Source organism: Aotus nancymaae, unplaced genomic scaffold, assembly GCF_030222135.1.
Source record: "Aotus nancymaae isolate 86718 unplaced genomic scaffold, 86718_ANA_hifiasm-v0.15.2.pri h1tg000062l, whole genome shotgun sequence".
NCBI classification, from domain to species: Eukaryota; Metazoa; Chordata; class Mammalia; order Primates; family Aotidae; genus Aotus; species Aotus nancymaae.
The window spans coordinates 21,101,887-21,123,784 of NW_026988476.1; the positions used below are offsets into that span (position 1 = coordinate 21,101,887).

Sequence of the window (21,898 nt, forward strand, 5' to 3'; positions counted from 1 at the left end):
AAGAAAAAATGAGTAGCCCAGATCTCTGCTGCTATCTGAGGTCACAGGAAGAAAAGAACATCTTGTATTTGTCTAGAAGCCAAATGATAACAATCATTTCTCTATCTTCCTGGAAGTTCAGTTACCTTCTCCAGCTTACTGAATGATAGCCTCTCAGTCATTGAGTCATAATATGTTCCCAGCTTAAGATGAAAATGTAGTTTCTCCCCACTCAGAATTTTCATTTTATGTTTTTTAGGGAGTCGGTTTGTGAACTGCAGAAACAGGCTGATGCCAGCAGATGGAGGAATTCACCATTTGAACTCCACATCACAGGCTACTGAATGGTTCAGCAGGATGTGACTGCAATTTAAATCGCTGCTTCATTTCTCTTTCTTTGTTCCAGATATTTATGCACCAAACCCTGTGAGAAAATGACCCATAATCTGAAGAAGATAAATAAAAATGGATTATTTTTATCAGTCTAGACAGAGCATGAAGAGATGGCATTTTCTCCGTTTTAAAATCTTAGATGTAAATACATTGAAAGAAGAAATTATTCTGATAAATTGGAGAAATTTAAAAATTATAAAAAGTATCTGGCTTCAACATTCTTATGACAGATTTAAAGAACACTCAAAGTTTGATGTGCTAGTGGCTTAGGCCTCCAGTGAACCACATGAGCTTATAGGATTAGGGTCACGAAGTAGAGGGAGCTGCGCTGGGGTCCAGTGCAGCGTTTCAGGCCTGTCTGGGCACATCTGTGAACTGGTGAGACATGCCTGGATGAACTCAATGTGCCCAGGGGAGGTGGAGCCATCTGGGAAAGATGTCAAGTCACACCCTTTGCTGGGATTTAGATGTATGCAGGCATGTCTAGTAAGCTGTGAGGGCTGAGGAGCTTCCTGGGTGAGAGCTCACCTAAGGGCAGAAGGAGTCTGCTGATTCACTTCACCCAGGAAGAAGCCTTAGTTGTCAGAGGGGAGCAGTAAGTCTGACTGTGGCATGGTAGCAGTTTCTGGATTTTGTCCCCTGGTCCGGCTACCTAGAAACATGATACCCTGGGGATATAGAGGGCTGTCAGCAAACCCTGAAAGAATTTTCTCACTAAGCTTTATAAAAAATACTCAGACTCAGAAACAGCATCATACCTTCCAACAGGAAGAAGTGAGTCATTCTCTTGTAACCACTTCTGCAGAGCTTAGAGGAGGATCTGGGTGAACTGTGATGACCAGTGGGGCAGGGTGTAGCCAGCAGGCCTGGGAGCAGCACGTGGAGACACCTCCTGGAGACTCCCAGAAATACAGGACATGATATGCCAGGGTTGGAGGTTTGGTGAAACAAATGTAAGTGAGAACTGGTGGCATTTGTGTTGGAGTTAATGGAATACCCTCTGATTCAAAGGTTCAGGGGAACTGGAGAAGTATGCATCTCTTTCACACATATGCACCACACACACACACACAGACACACACTGACACACACACCCCCCTCACATCTCACGGGTATGTGTGTGTTGTGTTTACATGTATATAAACATATATATGTTGTGTTTATATGTGTGTTTTATATATATACTATATATATATATACACACACACACACATATATATATGTCAGGTTCTCAGCGTTATCAAACATTTCTAAAAGAACTTTAATAAATGATGTCTTTTTTATGTATAAGCTCTTTGTAAACCCTCTTTTTTTTAATTAAGAAAATGTTCTTCCTATCAGTACAGATGGTTAAAAGCTGACTGCAGCACTCATAGTTTGTGGTGTTTACCACTAGAAACCAGGAAAAAAATCAGTGAATCTTCTAATTTTTAATTTTTAGTTAATAAGTTGGCAAATTTGTTATAAGCATTGACCACTGTGTTTCATGAGCTTAAGCTATGAAGAGTGAATGAAAAGGAGCAACACTAAGTCTGAGTCCTAAGAAGCAAACGTTTTGTGATGTGGGCCTCACTCAGAACGTCTGAGGCTAAAAATATCCCTGGGGAGTCAAAGTTATGCAGTGGATCTTGGCTCAACCCTGCAGATTGGGCATCTAATCTACAGGAGCATCATTTAGCAGATTTTTTTGGAAACTAACATTTGTTTTTATTTATTTTCTAATAATAAAATAGCATGTGTTTATTCTAGAAAATTTGGAAAGCATATACAAATAGAAATAAAATTACACATAATAACATCACCCTTTGTTAATATTCTGGAGTTTTTTTTTACGTTTTTAAAGTACCCCCTTTTTTTTTAACATAGCTCATTTGTTCAACACATGTTTCTGAGAACTTCTTATGTATAGGTGGCAAAATGGAACAGAACCAGAATTCTGCAATCCTTTATAGGGTCTCCCAGACCGTAACTTATACAACAGAATCCAGAACAACTCTAAGGTCAGTGGTGGTGATGCAGAAGCTGCAGAGAGGGATCTTTGGGTGACTGTAATGAAAAAGAGCTAACATAGCAGCCCCGAGACAGCAGAGCTTAGAAAGGCTTACTTGCAAGGTTGACCCTCAGCCAGCTTGGCTTTAAGAGTCTTCCTACCATTCTGTAATTGATAAGGATGGTTTACCATGCTTAGACTGTTGGTACAAACAATACGGTTGATGCTGAATACCATTGTCCTTCTGGAGGTCTGAAATTTTATATGGGCTGGGCAGAGGGTTTCTATGACCAGTCCCCAGTAAAAACCGTAGGCTCTGAATCTAATGAGCTTCTGTAGTAGAGAGCACTTTGCATAGGTTGCCACATGTTGCTGGAGGAGTTAAGTGCATCATGTGCCACTTTACTGGGTGAGGACCCTGGAAGCTTTTGTCTGGTTTTCTTCGGACTTTGCCCCATGTGCTGATTTTGCTTTTGCTGGTTTTGCTTTGTATCCTCTCACTGCAAGAAACTGTAACTGTGAATACATTTACTTCTGAGTCCTGTGAGTCCTAGCAAATTACTGAACATGAGGGTGGTCTTGGGGGACCGTTGAAGTGATGACCCACTAGGAAATTAAGTCACCAGATGAGCCATTACCTCTACTTTCATGGTGGCCCTTAGGATAAAGCTGGGAATACAACTCTTTGAGTAGAAGAAATATTAGAAGAAATGTGTTGCTTGGGTGTTAGTTTATTCACAATCAACTCTGCCCATATTGGCTTACTCTCCAATCCCCAAATCACTTAGTCTCAATCATAAAAGCTCTTTTCACTTAAGACTTGTTATATGAAAATTTTTGGTGCCACAAAAGAAGTAGCTCTCAAATATAAATTCTCTCAGCAAGGCAATTTACTTTTATAGAAGGGTGTGCCTCATAGATGAAGCAATGGCGAGCACACACCTGGACAAGGGAGGGGAAGGGGTTCTTGTTCTTGACAAAAGTAGCCCCTACTGCTGTGTTGTTCCCCTATTGGCTAGGGTTAGGGTTAATTACGATTGGTTATTTTAAAGAGAGCAGGGGTACAAGCCGGAGTGGCAGGGTGGGTAGTTTGGCAGGAAGGACGGTTACAGGACAGGTCAGAGCAAGTGACCGGGGTAACTCAGGTCAAAGGAGGTGACCAGGGCAGGTGACTAGAGCAGGAGACCACAGCAGGTGACCAGAATGAGTCAGGATGGAGCAGGGGACCGGGAAACAGATGTGAAATACTGATTAGAACTGGTGGAAAAGGTTGTTTACTGAAACCACAAGGAAGTTAAACTTTAAAATGGAGAATTAAAGAATAAGAGAGCTGAACATAATGACATACTGATTCTTTGAAGAGAAACTTGGAGTCCACTGTATCTAACAGACTGACACTGGTTTACATAAATTAAGGAAGCCTCTTCAAAGACTTGGCAGGGAGGGTAGTAATGGAAGAGAATAATCTCACAGAGTTGGAAATGCCTCAAAATCGGGTATCAGACATCACTGCACTCAAAGCCCATTAGATAAACAGTGTCAGAGGGAATTCCTTACAGGCTGCTTCTTTCCTTGGATCTTTTTCTGCTTCCATGTTTCTGGCGACCATAGTTTTGGAGCAGAATGGCTTTTACCATATCCTCTTGTCTTGAGAACTCCAACTGCAATCTCTGAGCTTGCTAGGAGCAAAAAGGGGTCCTTAAAATGAAATCAACCAGGCCAGGCACAGTGGCTCATGCCTGTAATCCCAGCACTTTGGGAGGCAGAAGTGGGTGGCTCCCTTGAGTCCAGGAGTTCAAGACTAGCCTGGCCAACATGGTGAAACCTCTGTCCCTACTAAAAATACAAAATATTAGTTGGGCGTGGTGGCAGGTGCCTATAATCCCAGCTACTCTGAAGGGTGAGGCACCAGAATCACTTGAACCCAGAAGGCAGAGGTTGCAATGAGCCAAGATCACGCCACTGCACTGCACTGCACTGCAGCCTGGGTGACAGAGCAAGACTCCGTCTCAAAAAAAAAAAAAAAAAAAGAGAAAAGAGAAAAGAAAACAACTAGCTCCCATTGCCAGGTGTTACCTGCACAAAGATGAATTACTGCACAGAACAATTTAGTTCCACATTCTCTCAGTCATCTCTGCTGGGCTGCACTGGGGTTTTCCTTTTGCATAATCAGAGTTTCCATGAAAGCATTTTAAGTACGAAAGCTGGTGGGGGCGGGGCGGGTAGAAGAAAATAAGCAGCAGTTTTTTGTTTTTTTTTTTTAAACCCTTTTCTAGTGTCCTAAATGCAGCAAGCAATGGCTGGAGCTTAAAAATTACTATCCTTCCAGCCATCTTACTCCCAACTCCCTCTTTTTTGTTCTGCTGCACAGAGCAGCACAATTTTTATCCTCAAGAATGTGAGCAAACTGTCCTGAACATGGCTGGCCTCTGAAGATTTTGCATTTCAGCCCTCAGAGGCAGCATCACCTCCGTGGCACGGTGCATCCAATGCCTCCAGCCATGGCGTCACTGAGAGGGACCGTCTTCCCTGGATATGAAATGAGAAGGCGGGTGCCCTCTTGGCTGCAGCAGATACTCTCTCATAGCTGCCTGGGTATTATTTTGTGCAGGCCTACATTTTGAGCTGGCTGCTGATACTGGGGTGAACCAAACTTCCTTCTTTCTCCTTCCCAGGTGACCTCTGTCTCAGAGTGTACAGCCTGTTTATTTCAACAAGTTCCCTTTGCTTCTTGGCCACAGTTGTGTTTCACAGTCCAGCCTCCTGTATGCTGACATTGATCTAAATGCTTTTTAGGCATCAGTAGGGACATAAGTGACTTTATTTTAAATGCTAATCTGCTGACTAACCCCAAGTCTGGGAATGCCTCCAAAATGTCTAGGTGATATATTACTGTTTATGTAGGAACACTTATTCATTGTAAGTTTCTCTCCAAACAACCCATGTTGCAGAAATCGTAGGCTGTGATGCTGAAAGCCACCTACACATTCCTTCTGTAATACTGGGGTTCAGGGGTTCAGGGTGCCCTCAGCTCCCCTGAGAGGACGTTTCTCCAGGTTCTTGGTCTCCTGCCCTCTCAAGAATGAGAGAGGGGACCACGGTGCAGTGTGCAGTAAATGCCGGACTCAAAAGTGTTTGTAGAAAGTCATTCATTTAGAGAGAGAGAGAAACAGGAACAGGAGAGAGAAAGAAACAGCTAACTCTCACGCTGAGTGAGAGAATCCAGACAGATGGAATCCAGGAGAGGAAAGCAGTTTCCACCTTGAGTGGAAGGAAATAGAGAGAGAGATGGAGTTTAGGGGGGAAGACAGGCTTCCACGAGAGAGTGTGGAAGGGGACCCCAGAGGGGAAACCCAGGAGAGAAAAAGACGGCTTCCAGGAAAGGAGTGTTCTTGGAAGGGGACCCACACGTGAAGTCCGAAGGGTTGTTGAAGAAGGGGACTTTTAACCCGGGAGGAACCCCCACCTTCTCCAAGACCCCAGGCCAATGAAAAGAGTTCCTTAGAACTTCCGCTGGATAACTGACTCTTAGTTTCTTCCTGTTCCCTCGAAATTTAAACATAAACTGTTAACTGTCCCAGATGGAGAGAGATGGGAGGGCGGCATGGCGCTAGGAAGTTCCTGCCCTTCAAACTACGCCCCCTTGTGGACCCGGAAAGAGAACACCTTCCCTCACTTGAGAACACATACACTTTTTCCTCAAGATACACATCCTGGGTCTGGGCAGTTACAGTGCAGAGATTTACCTGTCTTGTAGCCAGCTGCCTAAGACCAAGCTTCAATTTGTAAGTTTCCCCCAATAAATCACTTTATTTTATTTTTATTTTTTGAGACAGCACCTCACTCCATCACCCAGGCTGGAGAGCAGTGGTGTGACCTCAGCTCACTGCCAACTCTGCCTCCTGGGTTCAAGCGATTCTCCTGCTTCAGCCTCCTGAGTAACTGGGACTACAAGCATGTGCCATCATGCCTGGCTAATTTTGTTTATCTTAATAGAGATAGGGTTTCGCCATGTTGGCCAGGCTGGTCTCAAACTCCTGACCTCAAGTGATCTGCCCACCTCGGCCTTCCAAAGTGCTGGGATCAGAGGCGTAAGCCACCATGCCTGGCCCCCAATAAATCACTTTATATCACAAACTGAATTTGTCTGCTTCATTCTTGGTGTCTTGGCTCCTTTGGCATTTGGGGGCCACTTTGCATATATGACCCTTTCATGTATGCACTGTCAAATGGTTGATAGAATTTCTAATGCTGTTGAAACTTTTATATTTTAAAAAGCTTTTATGGGTTTCTTAGTAGGAAGTTGTAAGAAATTGTATTAGAGATTATTACCTTGATCAGCAATGACCTGGACATTGAAGCCTGGGAAATTTAATTGATGAGGAAACAGAAAAGAGATTACGCTGAGGATGGCTCTGGAGGCACGGGGTAAGTTGTAGTACCAGAAGCTTTCCACATTTTGGATACTGTATTCCTGGGGAGAATTGTTGGGCACAGAAAACAAAGTGAGGGGGCCGCCAAAGAGTCACCTGGCTTACTTGGGAGCTTTGCCTAAAGTTGGCCTTGTTCACTGTCCTCCAGGACACTTGGTGGGGACTAAGACCCTACCAACTAAGACCTACTGAGAAGAGAATCTTTTATACCATCCTGGTGATCCTCTGGGAGGGCCGGGGCCGACTTGCAGGGAGACCAGTTCTCTATCAAAATTTCTCCAGGTCTTGGACATAAACCATTTAAATCCATTCCAGAAAATGGGGAGAAAGACCGATTTCCCTCTCCTCCAAAGCCACTCTCTGATCCTAGCCGATAAGTCTTCTTTAAGCCGTATGTGCCAGTGTAGTGAGCAGAAGGAGCTGAGAAGTCTTGCTCAGTATTAAGTATGAGAGGTGTGTGCATGGGCAGTTGTGGTTGGTTTGCTCACGTGCCCATGGAATAGCTTACAGGGAGCAATAGGTGCATGGAGTCAGATTGAAGAAGACACAGTCTCTGCCTTCAGCTAACTCATATTCACATAAAGTACCGCCAAACAAAATTTAAAACTTGAAAATCACTCAAATCTATATTTGGGGAATCACAAAACACACATAAAACTGGAATTTTAATTTGTTACTCCAAATCCCAAGTGGAACAACTTTGCATATGAGGACAGAAGGGAGTTGAGCAGCTCGCTGGGGAAGGTGTGGATTCGTGCTTCTCTGCTACGTGGAAAGTATGGTTAAGAGTGAAGGCCCCAGGGCTGGGCTCTGCAGATAAAGCCATAAGCCTGCACCATGATTATGTAGTAATGGCTTCCTGCAATATTGTTTCTCATAGCAAATATATAAATGAGTTGGAAACAATAAAAATATCCCAGCACTTAGGGAGGCCGAGGCGGGGAGATCACCTGTGGTCAGGAGTTTGAGACCAGCCTGGCCAGCATGGTGAAACCCTGTCTCTAGTAAAAATAAAAAAATTAGCTGGGCATGGTGGTAGGTGACTGTGGTCCCAGCTACTTGGTTAGGCTGAGGCAGGAGACTTGCTTGAACCCAGGAGGCAGAGGTTGCAGTGAGCTGAGATTTCACCACTATACTCCAGCCTGGGCGACAGACCAAGATCCATCTCAAAAAAAAAAAAAAGAGAGAAAGAAAAGAAAAAAAAGAGTGAAGGCCCCAGTACCAACATGTGAGGGTTCAAATCCCAGCTCTGTGAGTTACCAGCTGCCTGGGCTTGGGCAAATACGGAAACTTTATCTGCTATAGTTTCCTAATTTTTAAAACGGGGGTAAGGGTAATCCAACGACATGAGGTTGTTGTAGAGATTAAATGAGCTCATAAATAAGAAATGCTTCAAACAGTGCCCAACAGACTGAGCCCTTCTGTAACAGTAGCAGTTACTATTATTACCTGCCCTAAGAAGTATTGCTGAGAACTATATTCAAGGAATATAAATCTTTTTAAGTTACGCAAAACCAAAACCCATTGTAAACCATTTCCCCCCTACACGTCCTCACTGCAAATGTAATAGCAATGTATGTTTAATTACATACTGACCATTCTCCATTGCAAGGATACACTTAACAGCTCAAAATAGACAAAACGTATTTTCTAACTGAATTCTCACAACTACCTTGGGATGTAGATGTTATTCTCTCCAATGTATGATAAACTAAAACTATTAAGGTTAATTAACGTGTCCAAGGTCATGTCTAGCAAGTGGTTAACCTGGTCTGGGAACTGGATTTTTGTGACCCCAGAGTCCACGAGACAGATTTTCAGGTGAATAAGATTCAAATTAAAAAAAAATTAAAACCAGCTATGTGGAGCCTTATGTCAGAATAAAATTCCCAGCTCAGTGTCTGGTAACTTAGAGGCAGCAATTTCCTGTGTTCCTTGCTTGGGAAAGATGTATCAAGTAAAATTGGCTGTGGTCCCAGTTTCTACTGAGTTGTGGAAGCTATGTTGTTTTTTGAACTAGATCAGTTGTGATCGTTTGACATTCTGAGACACAAAGTCAATATAGAAGAGAACCACCCCTCTCACTGTTTATTCTCTGCTAGGATTGTAAATGTCTCCCAGCTTTCTGCCATTTCCAAAATATTTGCTTTTGTTTAAAAAAAAAAATCCCAGAAATAAAGGCCCAGACTAAGCAGCATTCATTCATTTAAAACTTTCCATAGATATAACCTGTCACTTTGCTTAAAACCCACCAATGGCTTCCTGTTATGCTTGGAATAAGCCCAAATACTACATCATGGTGCTAGGGACCTTGCTTATTTTGCTACCAATCATCCATCCCTACTTTTCTGGAAATAGCACTCAAATTGGATTCAGTGGCTGGAATTCTAAGTGGTGATATTCTGCCCTCCCTCAGCTAAGAGGCAGACCCAGGACCCAAGCAAAATCAGACACTGTCCTTCAGGAATTAAATCTTGAGCAGTGAGACAAAAAAAAGGAGGAAGAGCTGGAGCTTTTGTGCTCCCTTGGCAGTCTCTGAGAAGGCCAGATATTCATCCGTTCTTACTACCTTGATCCCCAGAGCTGCCCTGGTTCCCATCCTTCTGAGCTACCCCATGTCTTTCTCACATATTCCTTCTATTCCTTTAGGTCAGCCACAGTCAGGTTGGGTGTTTTTGTAGCCAAAGATTCCCACCTGGTGCACCTGTCCGGCAGGGTCTCTCCGCAGTGGTCCCTCAGTGTCTGTGGACCTCCCTGAGATACTGAAATTCACAGATACTCAAGTCCCTAATATAAAATGGTGTAGCATTTGCATACAACCTCAGCGGGCTGGGCTCTCCACTCTCCTGCCTCTCACTGCACGTTGCCCTCACTGACTCTGACTTACTGGGCTTGTTCCTGCCTCAAGGTCTACTCTCGTCCTTTGTCCTGGCTTCTTTCACCCAAATATCACCCCTTCAGAGAGATAATTGCTGCCCCTTCCATATCTTTCTATTTTGTAGCCTGTTGGATTTCCTGTGTTGTATTTATTAATACATAAAATGACTTCGATCTTTGTTTACTTATTATTTGTATTTCCCTATTAGAATATCAGCTCTAAGAACGTAGGGACCGGGCTGGGCGTGATGGCTCACACCTGTAATTCCAGCACTTTGGCTGGAGGTGGGAGGATCACAAGGTCAGGAGTTTGAGACCAGCCTGGCCAATATAGTCAAACCCCATCTCTACTAAAAATACAAAAATTAGCTGAGCGTGGTGGCATGCACCTGTAGCCTCAGCTACTCGGGAGGCTGAGGCAGAAGAATTGCTTGAACCCCAGAGGCAGAAGTTGCAGTGAGCCAAGATTATGACACTGCGCTCCAGCCTGGGCAACAGAGTAAGACTCCATCTTCAAAAAAAAAAAAAAAGTGGGGACCTTGTCTATTTTATTCACCTACCAGTATTCCTAGTAGCATTGTTACAACAGTATTTAGCACTTAATAGGTGCTCATTAAATATTAACTGAGTGAACAAGTGTGTTGCCTGTGGTACAGCCTACGTGTAGCAATCATATGTCATATAACCTATGGGTTATATGCCTGTGCCCTGGAGTCAGACGATTTGGGTTCAAATCCTGGCTGTCATACTTGTGTACTGTGTGACTTTGGGCAACTTATTTAACCTCTTGTGCTTCAGTTTCTTCATTTCTAAAACGGTAATAATACAAATGTATATGTAAGATGAAGAGTAAGTAAGGTGATTCACTAAAAGCCTTTGGTACATTGCCTGGAAAACAGTAAGATTCAATATTTGGCAACTTATATTATTAGAGCACAGTCGTTATTCTGTATCCATGAAGTCTTGGTTCTAGGTCTTCCCTGGGGTACCAAAATTCACAGATCCTCAAGTCCTTGATGCAAAATGGTATAGTATTTGCATACAACATATGCAAATCCACTTATATACTTTAAATCTCTAGATTATTTGTAATACCTAATGCAATGTAAATGCTATGTAAATAGTTTTTATGCTGTATTGTTTTTATTTGTATTATTTTTCTTGTTTCTTATTTCCTTCCCAATATTTTCAACCGAGGGTTGTTTGAATGCACTCATGCGGGACCTGTGGATATGATGAATGATTGGATTTCTCAATTGTAAGAAGTTCTAGTTAGAGATTGTATGATGCACTGCTGACTTAATAGCAGCTCTTTTGGCCACTGTGGTGGCTCAGGCCTGTAATCCTAGCACTTTGGGAAGCCAAGGCAGAAGGATCACCTGAGGTCAGGAGTTCAAGACCAGCCTGACCAACATGGTGAAACCTTGTCTCTACTAAAAATACAAAAATTAGCCAGGCATGGTGGCGCATGCCTGTAGTCCCAGCTACTCGGGAGGCTGAGGAAAGAGAATCTCTTGAACCTGGGAGGCGGAGGTTGCAGTGAGCCAAGATCACACCACTGTGCTCCAGCCTGGGTGACAAGAGCGAAACTCCATCTCAAAAAAAAAAAAAAAAAGTAGCTCTTTTGGAGAAAACCAAAGCCAAGTTTAACATTTAATGTATACCACTTTGAAAAACTCTACTTACAATAACATGCATTTATCTGCCAAAATACATACTGCTTTCCTCTTCGGAGTAACAAACACAATTGGGGCTCCAAATGCCTCTCTGTCAAGTAGGGCCACTGGCAGTTATATATAATGTAATGATTACCCTTGCACGAGATCTGGACCTTGTTAGCATCTTTTCGAGACTGCAGAATGATTTAAAGAATGCAGTGGGATTATGTATGTTTTTTTTTTTAATTTCTCTTTTGACTATTTTGTTTGTATTGTACTGTTAACTGAATTATAAATAACAGGAAGTGAAGAGCCTCTGGGAAGTAGCTGGAAGCTTTTGACAGATTTAGACATCTGAATGACAGTTATTGACATATCAGTTGGTCCCAAAAACTTTTCCTGATTTCAAAAATTTGTGATTTGTTCTCAGCATCTTGGCAATTTTATTAATTATATTATCCAGTGTATGACTATTATTTCAATTGTATCTATTAGCCAGTGAATGATTATTAATTTTATGCATGTACAATATATTGTTTTCATTTCTCTATGGCATTATAATGGAATATTTTTAAAGACTTTTTAAGTGATAATTAAGATGTGAATTCATGTTTATCAGCTATCAAAGGAAATAACTCAACAGAAGTAACAGAAGGACGAAATTGTTAGCTGGTGTGATGCCTCTGTGACATAGCTGAATTTCTACCCTGCCCTAACACTGCTTTAAGAAACAGGATGCCTGCAATAAAAAGTTCCCTTTGCAACCAGAACAGTTGAGACTGGCTAGAACCAAAATAGCTGAGCAAATGACTTCACAAAGAACCCAGGCTTCATTTTAATCTCATGTCAATGCTAAATGACACTCTGACCAGCACCATGACAGTGGACAATTGCTAGGACAATGACCAGAGAAGCCATAAAAGGATAAAAAAGAAGGAAGGCAGCACTCCAGTTCTGTGAGTTCACTGACCATTTCCAGAAAAGACCTGAATCTTCCTCTTTTCATTTTTAATGTCCATCCCCTTCATTAGAGAAATCCTTTATTTTCACCCCTCACCCCTCACTAGTCAAGAAGTTGATTTGTGAGCCATGCTTCCTTCCACGTCAATTCCACAGCCCTGGAACAAAGCCTGCTCTACTTGACAATGTTAGCTTTGTGTGTTGGCTTCAGGACACCGAACACAGAAAGATTTCATGTTTTGGGGCATCAAATTTGCTGGTTATAAGATGATTCCCCCCATCTTACTGTTTTTCCAAATGTGTATTCCTTACATCTGGGCTTTCAGCCCTAGACACATGTTAGAATCACCTTACAGAATTCCAGATTCTCAGGCTGCATCCCAGACCAATTAAATTAGTAACCTGGCATCAGTATTCTTAAAGTTCCTTACATGATTTCAGTGTGCAGTGGAGGCTGACAACCACCACTCTATCAATGGCTGATGAGTTTCTTTTGACATGTGTTGTAAGATGTGTCTTGATTTGAGAGATGTTAAGGTGTAAAAAACAAAACAAAACGAAAAAATAACCTGCTGGGCACGGTGGTTCATGCCTTTAATCCCAGCATTTTGGGAGCCTGAGTCAGGAAGATCGCTTGAGACCAGGAGTTCAACACCAGCCTGGGCAACATAGCAAGATTCCATCCCTACAAAAAATTTTAAAATTAGCCAGTAGTGGTGGTGTGTGCCTGTAGTCCCAGCTACTCAAGAGGCTGAGTCAGGAGGATCCCTTGAGCCCAGAAGTTTGAGGCTGCAGTGAACTATGATCATACCATTCCACTCCAGCCTGAGTGACAACGCGAGACCCTGTCTCTCAAAAGAAAAAGACAAAACACAACCCTCGAATCTGAGATACAAGAAAATTGTAATTGCTATTATTAGTCTAGCCCTAGGAGGATTCAGACCATGAAAAAATATCATATTGGGTCAGATCGATTTTGAGGGACAACTGATGTTCCTTAGTTGTTCTCCTTTTACAGTCTGTTTCAAAGTGTTTACTAGGAACGTACTCCAGTTATTATAAAGCTTCCTTTGGCTGCTGCCAGGGACCTGGCAAGAGCTTAGGAATAAAGCTTGATGCTTAAAGAAAAAAAAAAAAAAAGAAAAAATGGGAAACAAAATAAAACGAAACAAAAAGCGTGGTGTGTGACGCATGTGAATCTCCTGGTCACCAGGTGTGCCCTCGTATCCTGTACTTTTTTGGGCCTCTGATTTCATATCCCAACTCCCCTTAGACTCCATGTTTCATCAAATTCCTTGGGATTCTCTCTTTCCTCATCCCTAAGGCAAGGAGAGCAGGTGCTCAGATTCTCTTAATATCAAAGCAAAGTGTTCCCTTAGCTAGGATGATACACAGCTAGCTTAGCCTCAGCACGTGTTAATTCTTGGTCTGACTTGAAATCCTGAAGAAGTGGAATTTCATCGTGGCATGGAGGTTAGGCTGGACCTCAGAAATTTTTAAGATTGATTTCTTTCCTATAAAGAAATTTGTGGTTTTCTGCTGGTATATCAGGCTTAGAACATCATTAAACCTAGATAAAGTTTGCTTATTCTGCAAAGCATATTATTTCTGCCAAAGTGCCAACAATAAAATCAACCTCTCGAGAAGTTACAACTAACCTTCATCTACTCATCATTTCAAGCCTTCCCAATCAATAAGTCTAGAGACTTATTTCTTCACATCTGACAGAAACAGTGCCCACCAGGCAATTAAGAAATCTATTGAGATCACATGTGAAAATCAGCATTACAGCAGGAACAATTAGGGTCCTCATTTACTGCAGATGACTCGCTCATTATAAACTAATTAAACTACTAAGTTGAAAACACAGCTCAGAAATAGTGTAGAGTAGTTCATATTTAATACCTCCATCTTTCCTTAAAAATTGTTCATTAAATGGCAGCCTAACAATAAATCAATAAAGGCAATAAATCTTTGGTACTAGAAGTGGGTTTAGACAGGATAAAGATGGGTCCATTAAATTAGGGAAGAAAACAGATGGCTATGACGTATGAACAAGGATAATACAGGAGAGTTTAAAATATAAGTTGGAGAGGAGCTTTAGAAAATTGAGGAGCCTATTCCATTCGGACAGGTTTGGAGAAATAGGAGCAGGCTATTATGGGTAATTTGAGTGGGTAATTTGAGGGAGGCTGGAAGGAGAGAACTCATTAGACTCAGGGTTCAGTCCAACATGGCCCCACAGTGACTGCATTACAGCACAGCCTTGGCAAAGGGCAGCACCCTGCCCGATGGGCCCGAGACAGCACTCCTGCACTGTCCATGCACTTTGCTTCCTGCTGAGTGATCCTTGAGGGTTGTCATGGAATTTTTTTTTGTATTGAAATATAATTTACATGCCATGTAATTTACCTTCTTAAAGTATACATTTCAGTGGTTTTTAGTATATTCACAAGATTATGCAACCACCACCACTATCTAATTCTGTACTAGAAATTCGATAAAATGTTGATCTTTTTTCTTTTTTTTCCCAGAGAAGTGCCCCACACATCTATTTCTGTAGTTTTTCTTAGCACAGCTGTGGTAGGGAGGAGAAGTAACAAACTGAAAGGTCCAGATTGAAGTTTCTGTACATCTATTTAGGAGCTTTTGCTATTCACTCATATTCAGTACTCCAGATTCTGTGTTTATCCAAAAAGTTAGTTCTTCAGATAAACACGGCATTTAGGTAGCCTCAGCTGTATGTGACGTATTATGTCAGATCCAATCTTCCCTAAACATCAGCCTTAGTGGAAATGGCTAGCACATATTTTGAGGGATACGTACAGGTATCTTTAGCGTGCTCATAGAAATCATAAGGTAGTGTGACCAGAAAACTTGTTTGATTATAGTTCCCTTGATTCATAATCAGAAATCTGGATTCAATAGCAAGCCCTCCTTTCTTCTCCGTGAGTTGAATAGATAGGCAAAAGATTCATGCGCACAGTAGAGGGAGAAATAAAGGGACCGCATTTCTATAAAATAAAATGATTTCTTACAAATCACTTAATCACTCCTATAAGGAAATACGGGGAATCAGAAGTTCCATTAACCTTAGTACCATGAGAAGAGTAAAACATAGGTAATGTGTTCCATTAGGTAGTAAACAGAAGAGCAGAAAACCAGGAGAAGAGAGATGGAACCCACAGAGGAAGAAAAAAAAAGTATCACGGTAGCGGAAATGATGGCACCAGCGGCCCATCTGGAACAACTGTTGCAAAGGCTCCAGTTGCAGGGGGCAAGGTGAAGCTGGGGCTATGTGCCTGACGGAGCCAGTAGGGGCTGGGGACAGGTGAGAGCCCTGTTCCCTACCGAGTTGACAGGGCAAAAGTCCCACGATCCCAGGTGCAGCTGCAGCAGCCCTACCGTAACTCTGGACTTGCACATCCCTGCACTCTTGCGGGTCCAGGAAGCCCCCCTGCCCCCGCAGGCTCAGAAGTGCCTGTTCCTGCTCCCTGTCTTCTCCCTGCTCCTGGTGCCCACTCCAGGGTGGAGCAAAGTTGTGGCTGAGCCCGGATGCTGTCAGAACCCCACCCCCCAACTCGGTGTGTGTGTGCTCGGACAGTGTTGTCACAACAGCCTTCTACCACCTTGGCCTCCTCTGGACTTTGGGTGTTGATGAGCACAGGAGGGAGGCCGAGGTGGAGCTTAAGACAGCTCAGCGCAGGCCTGCAGGCACCCCTCAGCACGAACATCCTGGGTACTGTGGAAGGCATGTTGATGGCGGCAGGAGGCAGACATGCTACTGGATGGGAATGGGCAGGTCCCTGGTGAAACCCTCCCTTCAAGACAGGGACAGCCTGAAGCCTGGGGGCCAGGCTGCCGGTTCTCGGGGGAGGCCACGGCCCAGAGTGAGAACTGATGGTGCTTTTTCCAGGCCTGTCCATGGCTGCCCATGGACCAATCAGTACACCTTCCTCACTTCTGAGCCCATGAAAACCCTGGACTCAGCCAGACTCAGACAGACGTCAACACCATCAGCTGCAGAAAGGAGTTACCCACTCTGGGTCTCTTCTCTGCTGAGTTCTGCACAGACATCAAGATGAGCTGCCTGTGGAGGGAGCTACCCACTTCAGGTCTCCTGAGAGCTGTTCTGTCACTCAGTGAACCTCCTCTCCACCTTGCTCACCCTCCAGTGGTCCACATACCTCATTCTTCCTGAACGCAGAACAACAACTTGGGACCTGCTGAATGCGCAGGACTGATAGAGCTGTAACACAAACAGGGCTGAAACCCTCAACCACCACTCTCAGCTCGCCATGTTGCAGGTAATGAGAAGGAAGAACAGCTGTGGCCCTTCTGGGAGCTTATTCCTATGGGCTCCTGGAGCCAGGGCTGCGACACCCTCTTTGGGCTCTGCAGCTCCTGGTGTCTCCAAGCTTCTGAGTGCCACCACATCCCCTTCAGCCAGATGCACGTGCCCGTAGCGGAAGCAGTACGTTTGGTCCAGCCGCAGCCTCTTAAAGAGCCGACACCCGTGCCGGTGCCTGGAGCTGCCTGCTCTGCCGCAGCAGCCAGCAGTGTGCAGTGGCCAGACACAGTGCTCACTTGCCCACACACCCCTTGCCACTCCGTGCCTGGCTCACCCTTCACAGGTGTGGGATCCAGGCCTGTAGTGTGAGCCGAGTGCAGCCTGCCAGACTAAGTGGGTGGAACGAGTCCAGCGGGCGCCAGCAGTACTCAGGCGGAAGGTGCCGCTAGCCCAGAGGTTTTTGGCCAGAGAAGTGACATCCCAAGGATTCCATGACAGAAAGAGGAATGTGCAGAAAGTGGAATGAACAGAGAGCACCAGCGGCTACCAACTGTGTACTATTCCGCTCTGTGAGGTTACAACTCAGGCCATATATTTTTAGGTAATGTTTTTCCTTTAATCAAGAAACAAAGAGTTCTTTTTAGTGGCTAATGACAATGCTAGGTAGACGAATAATGCTGTAATTATTTAAAAACAATGGTATTGTTTTGCCATTCAAAGAAATGTTAAAGGAGCTAGGTTTGAAATGTCAGTGACACTCTGTTTTGCAGTAATATAAAATTGCAAGCCAAATTTGTGGCCTTTTAAAAATAAAGTTTGTTAAAGTGAATCCCCAGCGCTTGAAGGCAGACCCCAAAGCATATCCACTGGACATTTCACATCAGGGTCAACTTCAAATGAGTAGAACCAAAAGGCAGTGCCACGTGCCCAAGGAAACGGGAGAAAGAACACGTGCTCTCCAGAGCTGTGGAGGCCTTTCCAGTGACACCGCGCTGAAGAAACACTGCTCTGACAAAGGTGAACTGTCATCCCAAATAGACAAAAACTAAGAAATTCTGAAGAGACATTTTGTCCTCTCATAAAAATCATTTATTGGCACACCAGAAATGACAATTTTTTCTAGTATAGTAGTTGTACGCATCTATAATTGCAATTCAGTGTAAACTACGCGTTACGGGTCACTAGAAATCTAATTAGCAGGATGAATTTAATAAAGAACAAGAGGAACTGTGAGTCTACCGCGGCCCAGCCATCGAGTCTCATTGGAGAGTAAATCAAATATCAAACGAGTGTTGCCCCGCAACAGTTTTTCTGTAGCCAAGAAAAACCAAGACGCACATAAACAGGATAGCACCCATTCCATAAGTTAGATACACGAGACTAGAAAAAGATTGTAACTGATAGAAAGGATCTGAATAAAGTAAGCACAAAAGTAAATAATCAGCTATGTACATATATTACTTTTTGCCATAACTTTGTTAGCTTTCTCATCCTAGCTCTTCCCTTCTATTAGTTATTCTTGTTTTTTCATGGTGAATTGCTTGGCTCACTGAAAAATATTTAGACAACTAACCAGAACTTCTTTCCGGGTCCTACTTTTCCTAAAACTTCATGCCAAACTAACGAATTTCGAGGGTAGCTTATGTAAGTATATCTCTATATAGAAGTAAGATGCGTTATTATTCTGCTATCAGTCATAGTAATGACCATACAATCCCATGTTTTTCCAAACATTATTTGGACTACTCCAGAAAATTAGGCTGTGAATGGCAGCAGAGTGGATAGATTTTTCATTCATAACAGGCACAGATAGTCTATTATGGAGACAAGCATGTTTATCCTGAGAATGTGAATGCTGTGGACTGCAACTCAGATCCCCATTACTGAGAATGGGTCCTTTGCCCTCTGGTCACTCTTGTTTTGTTTTTTACTATCAATTTTTAAGGCGTGGTATCATAGCAGCATTAGCAAATAAGAATGCTGACATCATTTCTACCAAGAAGGGCTCTGTGATGAGTGGCAGCAGGTACCATAATTAAATAGCACAGCTAAAAAGGCATTGAGTTGGTACATTTCTGGTGCTATGGCCAGAATGTGTGGATTTTAGCATCATTCTAGGAAGCCTGAAAGATCTTGCCCATGAGCCTCTTTGACCTTTGCCTATTTCCTTTCTCGTACATATGACAATTTGTAGTTATTTTATTTTTGCTTTTTCTCCTACTGGAATATAAGCTCTGAAGGGCAGAGACTATGCCTGTCTGTTCACCACTGTGTCCCCACAGTGTCTAGAACATAATGTTCTAGTGTCTAGAACAGTGCCTGGTCAATAGTAGCTTCTCAATTAAAAGCTTGTATTAAATAAATGAACCAAATCATTAAGTCCCCTGGTTTGCCTATGTCTTAGAGACTTTCCAATTTTATACAATGGCCAGAGTTGCTGGCCTATCCTAATTATACGGCCATCCTAATGCTCCTACCCTGATGTGAACCTGTGTAGCGGATATTTTTGTGCTTCAATGAGTAGTAAAACTTCTCAGTGATAGGTTCACCCTCCCAAAGCTTAGCTCTGCAGAACTAACGCTACAGGAGAGGTAACAGGGCAAGAACATTCTAGGAGGTAAGCTGTATGCTACAAATTCAGCTAATTCTTCCCTACCTCCCCCTAGAACCTCATTGTTTGACAGAAAGCTTAAGAAAGAAAGTCAGCAGGAGAATTTTCTCTTGGCAGTGCCAGTCCAGTAAGTCACCAATAACCTGACAGAAAAGAAAGAAAATATAACTCACCTACTAAAAAAATTAAGTTAAATAAAAGCAAAATCTGGGAGTGGGAACCAAGTGACATGGTGGGCTGTCTAGGTCCTTTGTTGGTTAGAACTGTTGAACGTGGAAGCGGAAACAGGCATGACAGCAGAGGAGAGGTTGGAAGGGAAAAGGGCAGAGCTGTAGATGTGAAGACTGCAGAGGACCAGCTTTTCTCTCCTCCTTCTCCCGCTTCTGCCAACTCTGCACCGCACCACGGCTGGCTGAGCTCCTTGCTGTGGCTCTCGCAGGCGGAGGTAAGAGCGGGCAGCTGGCGCCTCCACGGCACATCCTTAGGCTATGGATGCTCTACTGGAGTAGAAGTCGGGGACTGCGAGCCCGGTGTGCAGCGTGACCTGGGGAATGAGACTGTGAGTCCTGAGAGGCACCGTGCATACCCCATCCCTTTACACAGTGTACCTGGGTGTGTCCCTAGCTCAAAAAGTGTTCTGTTTGCTTCTCTTTAAACATCTAGGCTAGTAGGCATTTAAGAAGAATCCTGCCTATGGTGAGAGCCTGCTCACCACAGTGGGCTCTCAAATCCTGGTGACATTTGATTATATGGTTCTCAGTCACCTGCCTCTTTTAAAGGATTCTGGGAAGACTGTGTTCCTTACAAGTGAAGACACAGGCCTTGGTTTTCAGGTAGTGGCGCCTGCTGGCCACACCACAGTGACCACTGCCAGATCCACAAGTAGAGGACAAATTCGCAGAGACAGCCCGTCCGTTATTACCTGTCCACTAGTTATTCCAATTAGGGCAAACATTTCTTTCTGGGATTGCAAAGATGATTGATGTGTATGAAAAAACATGGAATTATACTATCTCACCAATTATTCTGAATTCCTAAATACTATTTCATCAATTTCTGTGTATCCCCAAACCTCAACGGGTAGCTATGGATAAAACTAGAACAATTTCATCAGTTCTTGTCCCTTTCTTCTCCACCCCAAGAGTCTTTATCGATAATCAGAAGGTGCTGAAAACCCTGAAGAGCACCTAATATAATATTCTTTGAAAGGGAAATGGCTAAAAATGTGAAAAACCTTGAATGAGGTTTTTCTGAAACTTGCTTCTAGGGTAATTTATGGTTTTCTTTCTTCCAGTGTAGAGGCTGAACTCTGAAAGATTAGATTCCAGCCTTCCAGGAAACCCCACATCCTTGCCAGAAAAGAGAAGGGCAGGGGCCACTAGTTTGCAATCAATGTTACTGCACATACTGAAAGACAATAATGAATTTTTATAAATAGTTTCCAAGACTGGTTCTGGATAGGGCAAAAATCATCTGTAGTATTTTGATTCTCAAGCCCTATCTTAAGACAACCATAGACCAGGCACGGTGGCTCACACCTGTAATCCCAGCACTTTGGGAGGCCGAGGTGGGTGGATCACGAGGTCAGGAGTTTCAGAACAGCCTGGCCAAGATGGTGAAACCCCGTCTCTACTAAAAAACACAAAAATTAGCTGGGCGTGGTGGCGCATGCCTGTAATCCCAGCTACTTGGGAGGCTGAGGTAGAGAATTGCTTGACCCCAGAAGGCAGAAGTTGCAGTGAGCCGAGATCACGTCACTGCACTCCAGCCTGGGCAAACAGAGTGAGACTCTGTCTCAAACAAACAAACAAACAAACAAACAAAAAACAACTATTTGTGGAATGAGGCTTATAGTTGCTAATGAGAGGCCCAGCTCTGGAGGGAAGTGAAACCCTAAGTCCTGACAGCGGCTGGCACGGCACAGCTCTTCCCCCATGGCTCTGGTCTTCCTGACAGGCCCCAGCCCACCAGCCTCTCCACCCTTCCTTGCCCATGCAAGGCCCCTCATGCCTTAGAAACTGTGCACAAGCTGTTCCCTCTGTCTGGAAGGCTCCACACAACTCCCTCCCTCACTCCTTTAAGGCTCAGCGCACCCGTAACTGCAGTAAGCCCTACCTACACTGACCATCCTATTTAAGACTGCAGCTGCCCTCCCCAACCCCAGCACCCATGGTCTTCTCTCCATTGCACCCTTTACCCTCCCATTGGTCTTTTCTCCATTGCACTCGTCACCTGACACAACAGCTAATTAACATTGTAATTGTGCTTACTATTTATTGGCTGTCTCCTATCACAAAGATGTAAGTTCTATGAAGGCAAGATTTTTATCTGTTTTTTTTTTTCTTTTAACTGATGTATCCCAAACACTTACAACTGGGCCTGGCACACTAAAGGCATTCTATAGGTATTTGCTGAATAAATAAATGAGAAGAAGCTGTTGTTTTATTCTATAATAAATTATAATTAACTAACTTATAGGCAGGGACTATGCTTTCTACCCTTAGGACCTAACAGAGCCAAACAAGAGTGCAGGGAAAATGATCAGATTTTCTGATAAAGATACTAACGCTTCAGTCTTACACCCTCACCTCTTCTCAGGCACTCCTAGAGCTTTGTTAAGTCATTGCATTTGTTTTCATACCAGTTGGTTAAAGGCTTTCATTTCTACTTAGAGATGAAACTAGAGCTAGAGGGATGATCATCAGA

At 43.4% G+C, this 21,898-nt stretch overlaps 1 protein-coding gene across 5 annotated transcripts in view; it reads right to left on the minus strand.

Moving 5' to 3' along the window:
* Positions 1–17,647: 17,647 nt before the first annotated feature.
* Positions 17,648–21,898, minus strand: part of TRIM9 (tripartite motif containing 9) — a 121,552-nt gene continuing 117,301 nt past the window's right edge. For all 5 annotated transcript variants that reach the window (XM_064365867.1, XM_064365866.1, XM_012451066.2 and 2 more), the window contains one exon: positions 17,648–19,736. In XM_064365867.1, the coding sequence (XP_064221937.1) occupies positions 19,674–19,736 (63 nt within the window). In that variant the 3' untranslated portion in view covers positions 17,648–19,673. The remainder of the gene's footprint in view (positions 19,737–21,898) is intronic.